General features: G+C 44.1%; 1 protein-coding gene and 1 pseudogene across 1 annotated transcript in view; both read left to right on the top strand.

Annotated features, from left to right (window-relative positions):
- LOC124805664 (acetylcholinesterase-like) overlaps positions 1–13,362 on the top strand; it is a 104,264-nt gene that overhangs the window by 34,823 nt on the left and 56,079 nt on the right. The window contains exon 4 of the mRNA XM_047266232.1: positions 5,747–5,932. Coding sequence (XP_047122188.1) covers positions 5,747–5,932 — 186 coding nt within the window. The remainder of the gene's footprint in view (positions 1–5,746; positions 5,933–13,362) is intronic.
- On the top strand, positions 2,915–3,032 carry LOC124709478 (annotated as a pseudogene).

Genomic DNA, 13,362 nt, shown 5'->3' with positions numbered 1-13,362 from the left:
TGGTAGTATGCCGCGACAGCGTGGACGTGAACCGTATGTGCAGTTGACGGACTTTGAGCGAGGGCGTATAGTGGGCATGCGGGAGGCCGTGTGGACGTACCGCCGAATTGCTCAACACGTGGGGCGTGAGGTCTCCACAGTACATCGATGTTGTCGCCAGTGGTCGGCGGAAGGTGCACGTGCCCGTCGACCTGGGACCGGACCGCAGCGACGCACGGATGCACGCCAAGACCGTAGGATCCTACGCAGTGCCGTAGGGGACCGCACCGCCACTTCCCAGCAAATTAGGGACACTGTTGCTCCTGGGGTATCGGCGAGGACCATTCGCAACCGTCTCCATGAAGCTGGGCTACGGTCCCGCACACCGTTAGGCCGTCTTCCGCTCACGCCCCAACATCGTGCAGCCCGCCTCCAGTGGTGTCGCGACAGGCGTGAATGGAGGGACGAATGGAGACGTGTCGTCTTCAGCGATGAGAGTCGCTTCTGCCTTGGTGCCAATGATGGTCGTATGCGTGTTTGGCGCCGTGCAGGTGAGCGCCACAATCAGGACTGCATACGACCGAAGCACACAGGGCCAACACCCGGCATCATGGTGTGGGGTGCGATCTCCTACACTGGCCGTACACCACTGGTGATCGTCGAGGGGACACTGAATAGTGCACGGTACATCCAAACCGTCATCGAACCCATCGTTCTACCATTCCTAGACCGGCAAGGGAACTTGCTGTTCCAACAGGACAATGCACGTCCGCATGTATCCCGTGCCACCCAACGTGCTCTAGAAGGTGTAAGTCAACTACCCTGGCCAGCAAGATCTCCGGATCTGTCCACCATTGAGCATGTTTGGGACTGGATGAAGCGTCGTCTCACGCGGTCTGCACGTCCAGCACGAACGCTGGTCCAACTGAGGCGCCAGGTGGAAAGGCATGGCAAGCCGTTCCACAGGACTACATCCAGCATCTCTTCGATCGTCTCCATGGGAGAATAGCAGCCTGCATTGCTGCGAAAGGTGGATATACACTGTACTAGTGCCGACATTGTGCATGCTCTGTTGCCTGTGTCTATGTGCCTGTGGTTCTGTCAGTGTGATCATGTGATGTATCTGACCCCAGGAATGTGTCAATAAAGTTTCCCTTTCCTGGGACAATGAATTCACGGTGTTCTTATTTCAATTTCCAGGAGTGTAAAAGAATGTTCAAGAGTGGTATTAAAATGCAGGGGGAAAGAATATCAATGGTAAGATTTCCTTATGACAATTGTCAGTGGACATGACGAAGACTTACAGGATCTGCTGAATTGAATTAACAGTCTAATGAGCGCAGAATATGGATTGAGGTTAAATCGAAGAAAGACGTTAGTAATGAGAAGTAGCAGAAATGAGAACAACGAGAAATTTAAAATCAGGATTGGTGATCACGAAGTAGATCAAATTAAGGAATTCTGCTACCCGGGCATAAAAATAACCCATGATGGAGGGAGCATGGAGGACATGAAAAAGAAAACTAGCATTGGTAAAAAGGGTATTCCTGGCCAAGAGAAGTCTACGGACGTCAAACATAGGCATTAATCTGAGGGAGAGATTTCTGAGAATGTGCGTTTGGAGCACAGAATCGCATGCTAGTGAAACATGGACTGTGGGAAAACCGGAACAGAAGAGAATCGAAGCATTTGAGGTGTGATGCTACAGGAAAATGTTGAAAATTAGGTGGACTGATAAGAAATTAGGAGGTTCGCTGGAGAATCGGTTGGGAAAGGAATGTGTGGAAAACAGTGCCAAGAAGAAGGGACAGGATCATAGAACATCTGTTAAGATGTCAGGGAATAACTTCCGTGGTGCTAGAGAGAGATGAAGAGGGTAAAAACTGTAGAGGAAAACAGAGATTGGAACACATCCAGCAAGTAATTGAGGGCTAAGTTGCAAGTGCTACACTGAGGTGAAGAAGATGGCACAGGAGAGAAATTCCTGGTGGGCTTCATCAAACCAGTTAGAAGACTGATGACTCAAAAAATAAAAAAGTACCGATGGATCAGGTTTTAAAAGTGTAAATTAAACTGTAACTGTTAAGTTTGGGCACGAGTGGTGTATAAGCGTGGGGTATACTGGTGTTTTGTGTGTTTGAAATCTGACTGTTGTCGTAATGGACCGAAGTATTTCTGACTGTATTATTATGCCTGAACTATCCATGACATTGTATTTTCGGTTTCTATATCATTCACCAAGGACCTGCAGCTTTTTATCTTTTTAAGACACTGTGTTCGGATTAGCTGTTTGCATGCAACCGAAGTCCAATAAATAAGTAAAAAGAAACTTAAGCAGGTCACATCTTCTTGATTTCCTACCTTTTTACAAACTCTTTACTGATAATGTACAGCTCATAACTAATAAATTATGTCAGAGCTCACCTTTACCATTGGAAACGTCTTACTGTTTCAAATCTTGTTCTGGGATCTCTAGCTTAACATTATATAAGCAGTCTAAAACCTTCCATGTTTCCTGGCCTCTTCCACGTATAGAGCCATCTTTCATGATTCTTTAACCAAGTGACAGCGATGATTAAATTACCCTCTGTTCAAAACTCCTTCCTGTGCTGCCACGTGGGTTAGCCGCGCGGTCTAGGCGTTTTGCCACAGTTCGCGCGGTTCCCCCCCTCCCTTGGGCATGGGTGTGTGTGTGTTGTCCTTAGCGTAAGTTAGTTTAAGTTAGGTTAAGTAGTGTGTAAACCTACTAGGGACCGATGACCTGAACAGTTTGGTCCCATAGGAACCTACCACCACCACCTTCCTGCGCTTCCTGTTCCATTTCTTTGCCATCAATACACTACTATTTCTCCAGTCTACTATTTTTCCTACTCTTCCTCTTGCTACTATTAAATTCCAATCCCAATTAAATTTTATTCTCCCTTAATAATACGAGGGTAACGGCCTTGCCGCAGTGGACACACCGGTTCCCGTCAGATCACCGAAGTTAAGCGCTGTCGGGTGTGGCCGACAATTGGGTGGGTAACCATCTGGGGCACCATGCGCTGTTGCCATTTTTCGGGGTGCACTCTGCCTCGTGATGCCAATTGAGGAGCTACTCGACCGAATAGTAGCGGCCGTGGTCAAAGAAAACCATCGTAACAGCCGGGAGAAAGGTGTGCTGATCACAGGCCCCTCCTATCCGCATCCTCATCTGAGGATGACGCGGCGGTCGGATGGTCCCGATGGGCCACTTGTGGCCTGATGACGGAGTGCTTTAATGATATGAGTAATTTCTTTAATAACATCACACATTCTTTCAATCTTTTCTATGGGACTAATACTGGAAGAGTTAGTGGGTCAGTCGAATTGCAATAGTGTTCCTGAGTGTTCCATAAACTGGAAGCATAAGCGCGAAACCTACTTCACACTGTTGTCGTCATACCGGAAGATGGAGAGCCCCGAGCATTCTCATAATGAAGACGCAGAAGAAAGGGCAGCACTTGGTCATCGAAAAAGTTGCAATAAACATTCTGATTATTGACTTTCATGGTAAGCTAAAGGAGTAAACTCAAGCCATGGTCAGAAAAAACACTCCCAAAAAACTGGCTGGCTTGAACTTCATTTTCTACACACTCTGGTAAAATGTCTCATCAGTCTGTCGGTGCACTCGACGTCCCACAACATTTGAAAAGGAGCAAAGTCGCTACTTGTTAAAAAAAAAAAAAAGTTTTAAATGGCTCTGAGCACTATGGGACTTAACATCTGAGGTCATCAGTCCCATAGAACTTAGAACTACTTAAACCTAACCAACCTATGGACATCACACACATCCATGCCTGAGGCAGGATTCGAACTTGCGACTGTAGCGATCGCGCGGTTCCAGATTGAAGCGCCTAGGACCGCTCGGCCACACCGGCCGGCCGCTACTTGTTAGCCCACACTACATGCCTCCACTCAGCTGCTTTTGAGTTTCTCCATTGTTGAGTACTGGAGTTTTTCGAGGTATTTCAGTCCAGATGTGGACTGCATGCAGTTTCCTTCACAATGTCCACCTGTAAACTTCAGTACCTGTAGCTTCCTTCAATTTTGAGGGCATAAGAGATTACCAGCCAGTTTACATTATCTAAAGCTTTCTGCATGTCAATGAAAGTGGATAGCATTTCTTCACTTATATGTAATGTCTTCTCGGTGATTACTCAAGGACATAGAATAAATGTTTTTTCTCTGTTTCTCCTGTACCCAGTATGAATAGGTGGTGTGACACTTTAAATTCGATAATTACGTTTGTTTCAAAGAGTCAGAAATAAGGAGAGAAACACTAAAGAAAATTTGTAATTAATGAGGACTCACCCCTTTCTTCTTTGCACATTAGACTGCAATTTGTGTTAAACCGGTAATAAGTAATCTTTTTACGTAGGAGTCGATCTACTTGCTAATGAAATGTAAATACTCTGAAACTGTAACCCAGTATTGGACAGTCCACTCCGAAACAAAAACAAGCTGAAAAACTTTATTTACTGTGTGGTCTTGAGAACGTCCAAACACGATAGCGCTACTGTGCCGCATCTGCAAGTCGACTGCCCTTACTGCTGTGATTCCATACAGTCAACTGGCACATGTGCACCACTGCACTGTCATCACCGCTTTGTGCCAGTTCTGATAAAAGTAATGAGACCGACTACACTGCGAGCGATTTGGCAACGCTGTGTTGTTCTACTTGTGTAGACTGGTGTGTTCGCTCCTTCCAGATGCTCGCTCGAAATTTTAACTCCATGCAGCCATCACGTGATTTTTCAGAGCACCATCAGTCAAGTTGTGTCATTGTTGTATGTACGAAAATGGAAGAGCAGAATTTAGAGCAACATTATGCAATCAAATTTTCTGTTAAACTTGGGAAAATCGCGAGTGCGACCTTAGAAAAGTTGAATAAGGCTTATGGGGAACATTCTTCATCAAGACCACAAGTTTTTCGCTGTCACAAATAATTTTTGGAAGGCAGAGAATACGTTGAAGATGAAACTCGTTTAGGGAGACCTTCAACTTCAAAAACAGACGAACATGTGCATGCTCTTGTGAGATTGGACAAACATTTATCGATAAGGATCACAGGACAGCCAGCCGCTGCGGCCGAGCGGTTCTAGGTGCTTCAGTCCGGAACTGCACTGCTGCTATGGTCGCAGGTTCGAATCCTGCATTGGGCATTGATGTGTGTGATGTCCTTAGGTTAGTTAGGTTTAAGTAGTTCTAAGTCTAGGGGACTGATGAGCTCAGATGTTAAGTCCCATAGTGCTTAGAGCCATTTGATTATAGGAGACCTGTTAAGCTTAAACACCTTCATTGTGAATCAGATTTTGACTGAAGATTTGCAGATGCAAAAGGTTTGTGCCAAAATGGTGCCAGAGAACCTCACAATTGAGCAGAACCACAATTGAAGAAACGTGTGTGACTATCTTCTTGAGTGGATTGCCAATGACCACGAACGGTTCAGTTGTGTGTTCCTAGGTGATGAATCCTGGGTCTCTGAGTATGATCCTGAGACAAAGTGGTAAAGTGAGGAGTAGTGGCATTTTGAGACATCTCCTCGACAGCAAAAAGCTCGAATGAGCTAAAAAAAGACCAAAACAATGCTGATTTTGTCTGGTGCGCTAAAGTATCCCTTTCGTCTATGTCTGTATGACTGATTTTCTGAGACGTTGAGTTTATACTGGTACAGTCCAACATATTTCAAGAAAAGGATGTTCCCTTCACTTTTATGTAAAAAGTTTCTGTCGCCATCTGCCAACAGGTTTCCTGAGCTTGGAGGATGAGGTGATACCAGGCAACGCAGGCCTCAAGGACCAGCAGATGGCGCTGCAGTGGGTGCAGCGCAACATTGCGGCCTTTGGTGGCGACCCCGCCAGGGTCACCATTGGAGGCGAGAGCGCCGGCGGTTGCTCCGCCTCGCACCACTTCACTTCTCCGCAGTCTGCGGGTATGCCAGCTCCCGTTGCCACACACACTTTGAAAGTGCACTGCTTTTAGTTAATAACTGTCTATGTTGATTAGGATGCTCAGCAAGCTGCATAAGACTACTAGTCCTTCCTCTGTGAGTCAAACATCAGATTCTTGGGTGCTTACCATTACACTAGCTATTTCCTTGTCCAGTGAAATGGCTTCCAGGTTATCTGTTTACAGAGGGTGTATTTCTTCAAGATGGCTAGTTGTGCGAAAATGAAGATAGAAACTTTGATTAAATCAGAACTTACACATAGGAATATTGGCATGCATTACTGGCATAAGGTTGCCTGGGAGTGGAAGGACTGGGCAAAATAAGGATTGAACATTATTGATATCAAGATTTTTATTAGTGCTCCTCAGAATAAATAATTTTATCAGTTAGGTCAACAGGACCTTGACATACTAAGACAAACCCAATAATTACATAAAAATTTAAGAACAACTGCTGATAATCGACCAACAATGTTAGCAAATATTTCAGTGAGACCAAATAACAAAACGGTTGTAATGTTAATTGAAATAATTGCTCTCAACTCTCCAAAAGTCATTCATGGGAATATGAAGTATGAAAGTTTAAATTTACAACAAATGTTATTCTCTTTCCAAAAGTATGCAAATTGAGTGTGTCACTAGTTAATATTGTTGAAATATTTACATAAAAAAATCAATAGGAGAAGCAAGATAATATTTCATCAAATGAAGTTACATAACAACCTCTTTGAAGGTTCTAAGCATACAATCTTCAAAACAAGTAGGCCAATAAGATCTTTAGAACGCATTTGACCAAAATAGAACAAATAATTCAAATTTTCCTAAAAAGGATTTCATTGAAAGGAAACGAAAATAATTAAAGGTGCTTGATATGAAGCCACCATGCTTCGCACAATGTGGTGCGGATGAATGGATCAGAAATTACTTAGGGCAGGCCCGATACGCTGCTCACCACAATCCTTTTCTAAGCCACCAGTGAGAACAAACCTCAAGCAAAAACGTACAATTATAGGCTGATGAACAGAGATCTAATATTTAAGCAAAACGAGTAAAAAACGTAAATTACCAGATTACACGCTGGCAGCGTAGACGAAACAGCTGTGAAAAGTTACTGAAAGATAATAGGGCGATTGGACAAGGCTGCTACGCCCACTTACACCTGATTGTAAAGAAGTTGAGCGGCCAACCGAGATTCAGCTTCAAATCACGCCACGAGGGGGAAACGGTAAATACTTCACAGGCGCGGGACAGAAAACATAGGTGGATGGAAGACGCGAACGATTGGCTGGTGAATCTCAACTACCTAAACACAAGCTTGGCTTGGAAGTTGGAAGTACGATGTAACTCACCAAAATACGAGCAACAAGATTTGCCCCTATATATATAGGGTGGTCCATTGATAGTGACTGGGCCAAATATCTCACGAAATAAGCATCAAACGAGAAAACTACAAAGAACGAAACTCGTCTGGCTTAAAGGGGGAAACCAGTTGGCGCTATGGTTGTCCCGCTAGGTGGCGCTGCCATAGGTCAAACGGATATCAACTGCGTTTTTTAAAATAGGAACCCGCATATTTTGTTACATATTCGTGTAGTACGTAAAGATATATGAATGTTTTAGTTGGAGCACTTTTTTCGCTTTGTGATTTTTAATTTAAAAAACCTACCTGTTACCAACTGTTCGTCACAAAGCGAAAAAAGTGGTCCAACTAAAACATTCATATTTCTTTATTTTATATTAAAATAAAAATTTTAATTTAAAAAACCTACCTGTTACCAACTGTTCGTCTAAAATTGTGAGCCATATGTTTGTGACTATTTCAGCGCCATATATCACAAAGCGAAAAAAGTGGTCCAACTAAAACATTCATATTTCTTTACGTACTACAGGAATATGTAATAAAAATGGGGGTTCCTGTTTTAAAAAAAACGCAGTTGATATCCGTTTGACCTATGGCAGCGCCACCTAGCGGGCCAACCATAGCGCCATCTGGTTTCCCCCTTCAAGCTAGACAAGTTTCAACCTTTGTAGTTTCTTCGTTTGACGCTTATTTCGTGAGATATTTGGCCCGGTCACGATCAATGGACCACCCTGTATATTGGAAGCCCTTACTAATAACACATTGAACAGAAAAGAAATTTACAAAACCCCAATATTGTAAAATACACAATCAAATCACAGCTCTATGACAAATACCAAACAGAAGCTATTATGTTCTGATGCGAGTGACACGCTCCTCAAATATCCTGACCAGACGCAGGAACAGGGAACAACCGGAGGCTGAACTGAGTTCGATATAGAAGAAGCAGGGCACCAAAATGTGCAGGAAGCGAAAAGCCACAATTATCACATCTCTCACTGGGGCGGAAGATCAGTCTTTACGAATGCCTTGTGGTCTCGACACCGAAGCAACGAACTAAATGTAGCTCACCGAGCATGCAAAGCCGCTGTGCGACGACAAACAGTGGAGAAACTTGGAGCCTCCACGAGACTCGTGGATGACGACGACCCACTGCTCGCCTCCAGATCCGGCCGGCCAAAGGATTAATGTGTCCACTCCCGTTTCCGGTGCACGTCTCTCGTGTCCGGAAGATGCTCAGCCAGGTCAACTTGGAAGTCACACGGGCTGCAGAACAAACAGCTGGGCCGTTGTCTTGCATGCTTGCGCTGTCCGTGTTGGTTCATTGACTGCCTCTCCTTGGAAACGGCCTCCATGACATTTGCGGCAAACGTGCCACGTCCCCCTTCACGCCTAAGATTCTGTTCCAGGAGACGTGGCGCGAGTTGTCGATCGTGCAACGGTTAAAATACAAAGATGCATGCTTATATAACGTTGAGGTAGTTTTTAGAATACGGTTAGTATCAGAGTGAAACGGTGAGGATGCGGGGATCTGGGAGTGGTAAGCTGCCAAGCCTACACTCAGCATAATGAAGTTTCACAATTTATTTCACACTAATAATTTCATACAAGGCACACACTGGTAACCTGAGCACACTCGGTTATAAACACTCACAAGGTAAATGCTGAGTTGTTTAAAATAACTAACAACTAAATCAGACGCCCTAAATATCAGAATATTTTTTTCTTAAAAGGATCTCTGTACCTCAGAGTTCAATTAATTCAGAACAAGTAGCTGACAAAATTCCGATTAGAAGTGTTATATTGCAGTCAACAACTTCATTACAGCACCAGAACAGCAAACCAATATCTGACGAAAGAAGTTAACAGACTCACCCCTGAAAAACTTCGTCCAGAAGTTGATGTAAGAATTATTTACGTTCACCACAGGTCTAAACAGGCCTTTGGCAGATTTAGACAGATGTAAAGAAACGATTAGGTTTTAAAGCCCTAAAACAGAGAAAAAACACAATTACCCAGCATGCCATAACATCTTAAAACAGTTACTTGCAATTTAAGCGAAGGTACCAGAGTTGCACCTTATCCACAAATCATGATGGGAATTAGTATGCACATTATGGGTTGGTTTAGCGACGAAGCCCACTTTCATTTGGTGGGTTCGTCAATAAGCAAAATTGGCGCATTTGGAGGACTGAGAATCCGCATTTTGCGATCGAGAAATCTCTTCCCCCTCAAAGGGTGACTGTGTGGCGTGCAATATCCAGTCACGGAATAATTGGTACAATAATCCTTGACTCCCGAACAGTGCGCGAAGGTTTTGGAAGATGATTTCATTCTCATTATCCAAAATGACCGTGATTTCGACAAGATCTGATTTGTGCAAGACGGAGCACGACCCCTCGACGCAGGTGAAGATTTGATGTCTGGAGGAGTACTTTGGGGACTGCATTCTGGCTCTGGGGTTGTGGGGACTCCAGAGCCAGAACGCGGTCTGGCATGGGCCTCGATTGGCCACCATATTCTCCGGATCTGTATATATGCGACTCACTTTTGTGGTGCTATATTAAAGACAAGGTGTGCAGCAACAATCCAAAACACACCCCTGAGCTGAAAACAGCCGTTCAGGAGGCCATCGACAGCATCGATGTTCCGACACTTCAGCTGGTCATGCAGAATTTCGCTATTCGTCTGCGCCCCATCATCGCCAATGATGGCAGGCATATCGAAAATGACATAACCTAAATCCGAATATTTGTAGTGACATTTACATGTTGAAGAAAGTGTGTTCACGCAGTAGTTTGTAACCAATTTACGTTTTTTCCCCCTGTATCTTCAGTCGGTTTTGTGCAAGTAACAATGGAAGGCCACGACTTTCGGATCACAGATTTACTTCAAATTTTGTACACTTTTAATGGTCCATTAGGATACATAGTGTGCAAGTAGTAAGACGTACTAGTTACGTGATTTCGAGAAAATCGCAAGAGAAGTTTTTGACAAAGAGCTGACGGCGATTATGTGCTCAGCGTCCAAGCTCCGTAATGGGTGGATAGCTGGATCGAGTTCGGCTCATCTTTTAATTTATATTATTTTCAACACTATTGCCGGCCGAAGTGGCCGTGCGGTTCTAGGCGCTGCAGTCTGGAACCGCGAGACCGCTACAGTCGCAGGTTCGAATCCTGCTTCGGGCATGGATGTGTGTGGCGTCCTTAGGTTAGTTAGGTTCAACTAGTTCTAAGTTCTAGGGGACTAATGACCTCAGAAGTTGAGTCCCATAGTGCTCAGAGCCATTTGAACCATTTTTTTTTCAACACTATTCGTATTATTTCGTACATATTAGATTTGAAAGGTAGTGTGATGAAAACTCATGTGTATTTGCACGAACTGTTATTGAATTTCCAATGTTATTTCCTTGTTTACTAATTTTTATAGTTACAAGAAATATTATACGACTTTCGTTTCTACAGGCAAGCTAAAAACTTTATCCAACGCCTTCAGTCATGTACATATTTGAGTCACAACGAATGAGAAACTGCCTCCTTTGAATAAATGATTATGAATAGAAACCCTCAGCTGCCTACCGGTGTTGTTGATATACCTCAATGGGGATAGCTGAAAATGTGTGATCGGACCGGGACTTGAACCTGGGATCTCCTGCTTACATGGCAGACGCTCTATCCATCTTTTTTTTTAATAATTGGTGGAATACCAGAAGAAAATGAAACAGAAGAAAAAAAGGTCCAGAGGAGAAATCGAACCCGAGACCACTGGCGTAATAGTCCGACCCCTAAACATCTTTCTTTTTTTTTTTGCCAACCCTCTTTTTTTTTTTCAAAAGAGAACAAATACTCCAATTAGACTGGTTTCTCCTTCCAGTAAACAAAAATTAGTCTCCTACGTCTTGATGGCGAAGAAGTAATCTTTTGGAACAGAAAAAAAAAAAATGTTTCTCAAAGCCAAAATCAAATTTCATTTTCCTTTAAGAAGAAATTGTGAGGAATAAATAAGGAATTTTTTTTTCTATTACAAATGATTGAAGCGATTTCATAAATTCACTGTAGCTCCATTCATTGACATATGGTCACGACACACTACAGATACGCAGAAAAACTCATGAAGTTTTGTTCGGCTGAAGCCGCACTTCAGGTTTCTGCCGCCAGAGCGCTCGAGAGCGCAGTGAGACAAAATGGCGACAGGAGCCGAGAAAGCGTATGTCGTGCTTGAAATGCACTCTCATCAGTCAGTCATAACAGTGCAACGACACTTCAGGACGAAGTTCAACAAAGGTCCACCAACTGCTAACTCCATTCGGCGATGGTATGCGCAGTTTAAAGCTTCTGGATGCCTCTGTAAGGGGAAATCAACGGGTCGGCCTGCAGTGAGCGAAGAAACGGTTGAACGCGTGCAGGCAAGTTTCACGCGTAGCCCGCGGAAGTCGACGAATAAAGCAAGCAGGGAGCTAAACGTACCACAGGCGACGGTTTGGAAAATCTTACGGAAAAGGCTAAAGCAGAAGCCTTACCGTTTACAATTGCTACAAGCCCTGACACCCGATGACAAAGTCAAACGCTTTGAATTTTCGGCGCGGTTGCAACAGCTCATAGAAGAGGATGCGTTCAGTGCGAAACTTGTTTTCAGTGATGAAGCAACATTTTTTCTTAATGGTAAAGTGAACAGACACAATGTGCGAATCTGGGCGGTAGAGAATCCTCACGCATTCGTGCAGCAAATTCGCAATTCACCAAAAGTTAACGTGTTTTGTGCAATCTCACGGTTTAAAGTTTACGGACCCTTTTCCTTCTGTGAAAAAAAACGTTACAGGACACGTGTATCTGGACATGCTGGAAAATTGGCTCATGTCACAACTGGAGACCGACAGCGCCGACTTCATCTTTCAACAGGATGGTGCTCCACCGCACTTCCATCATGATGTTCGGCATTTCTTAAACAGGAGATTGGAAAACCGATGGATCGGTCGTGGTGGAGATCATGATCAGCAATTCATGTCATGGCCTCCACGCTCTCCTGACTTAACCCCATGTGATTTCTTTCTGTGGGGTTAAGTGAAAGATTCAGTGTTTAAACCTCCTCTACCAAGAAACGTGCCAGAACTGCGAGCTCGCATCAACGATGCTTTCTAACTCATTGATGGGGACATGCTGCGCCGAGTGTGGGAGGAACTTGATTATCGGCTTGATGTCTGCCGAATCACTAAAGGGGTACATATCGAACATTTGTGAAAGCCTAAAAAAACTTTTTGAGTTTTTGTATGTGTGTGCAAAGCATGTGAAAATATCTCAAATAATAAAGTTATTGCAGAGCTGTGAAATCGCTTCAATCATTTGTAATGGCCCTATATATATATATATATATATATATATATATATAGTCGTGCGACTTGTAGTTAAAGACCAGTTCTTACAGGAGCGCCTGAAGTGTCTCCGCCTACAGTAGGCCAGCTCGACCAAATGTGTCTTCTCATTGCGCAGGCGTGGGTTCTGGGTAGCAGATCTATTCAGTTCGGTTCGGTTAATACAGTTTTCAGCTTCTCAGGGCTTGGACGTTCCAGCTACGAGGTGGGTCATCGAAGGTGCTCCGTAAGATATTGGAAAAATATTGCTTATAGCGTGGGTTGCGTATCAGGACGCAGTGTCGTTCGTTGAGATAAGTCCAATATCCCAGCGTAGACTTGTCACCAGAAGTATAAAGATAGCGGATCGTGTGGCCACAGATCCAATTCATAGAGTGAGTTTTGGCGGAGGGGTAGAAAGTCTTATCGGGGTACAAAAGCAAGTGTACGTCGATCTGAGCTGGTGTCTGTCGAGTAAGAAACGCCAAAATTCGCCGCGCAAGTGTCCAGACGTCGAACGCTGTGCCACAGTGGAACCGGTGGACATCCGTGTCATCCACTCCACAGTGGGTGCAGAGGGATGAATCGGCGAGATGAGAGGGATGAATTGGCGAGATGGATGCAGTGTAGACGATCTCGGTTAACTTGTTTGCCATTCACGGTGATGTATCACGCTGATTGAACGTCTGATTCGAGAAAACGCGCA

The sequence above is a fragment of the Schistocerca piceifrons genome, chromosome 7 (genome assembly GCF_021461385.2).
Source record: "Schistocerca piceifrons isolate TAMUIC-IGC-003096 chromosome 7, iqSchPice1.1, whole genome shotgun sequence".
NCBI classification, from domain to species: domain Eukaryota; kingdom Metazoa; phylum Arthropoda; class Insecta; order Orthoptera; family Acrididae; genus Schistocerca; species Schistocerca piceifrons.
The sequence above is the reverse complement of the archived record's forward strand: the minus strand, read 5'-3'. Positions and strand labels throughout refer to the sequence as shown.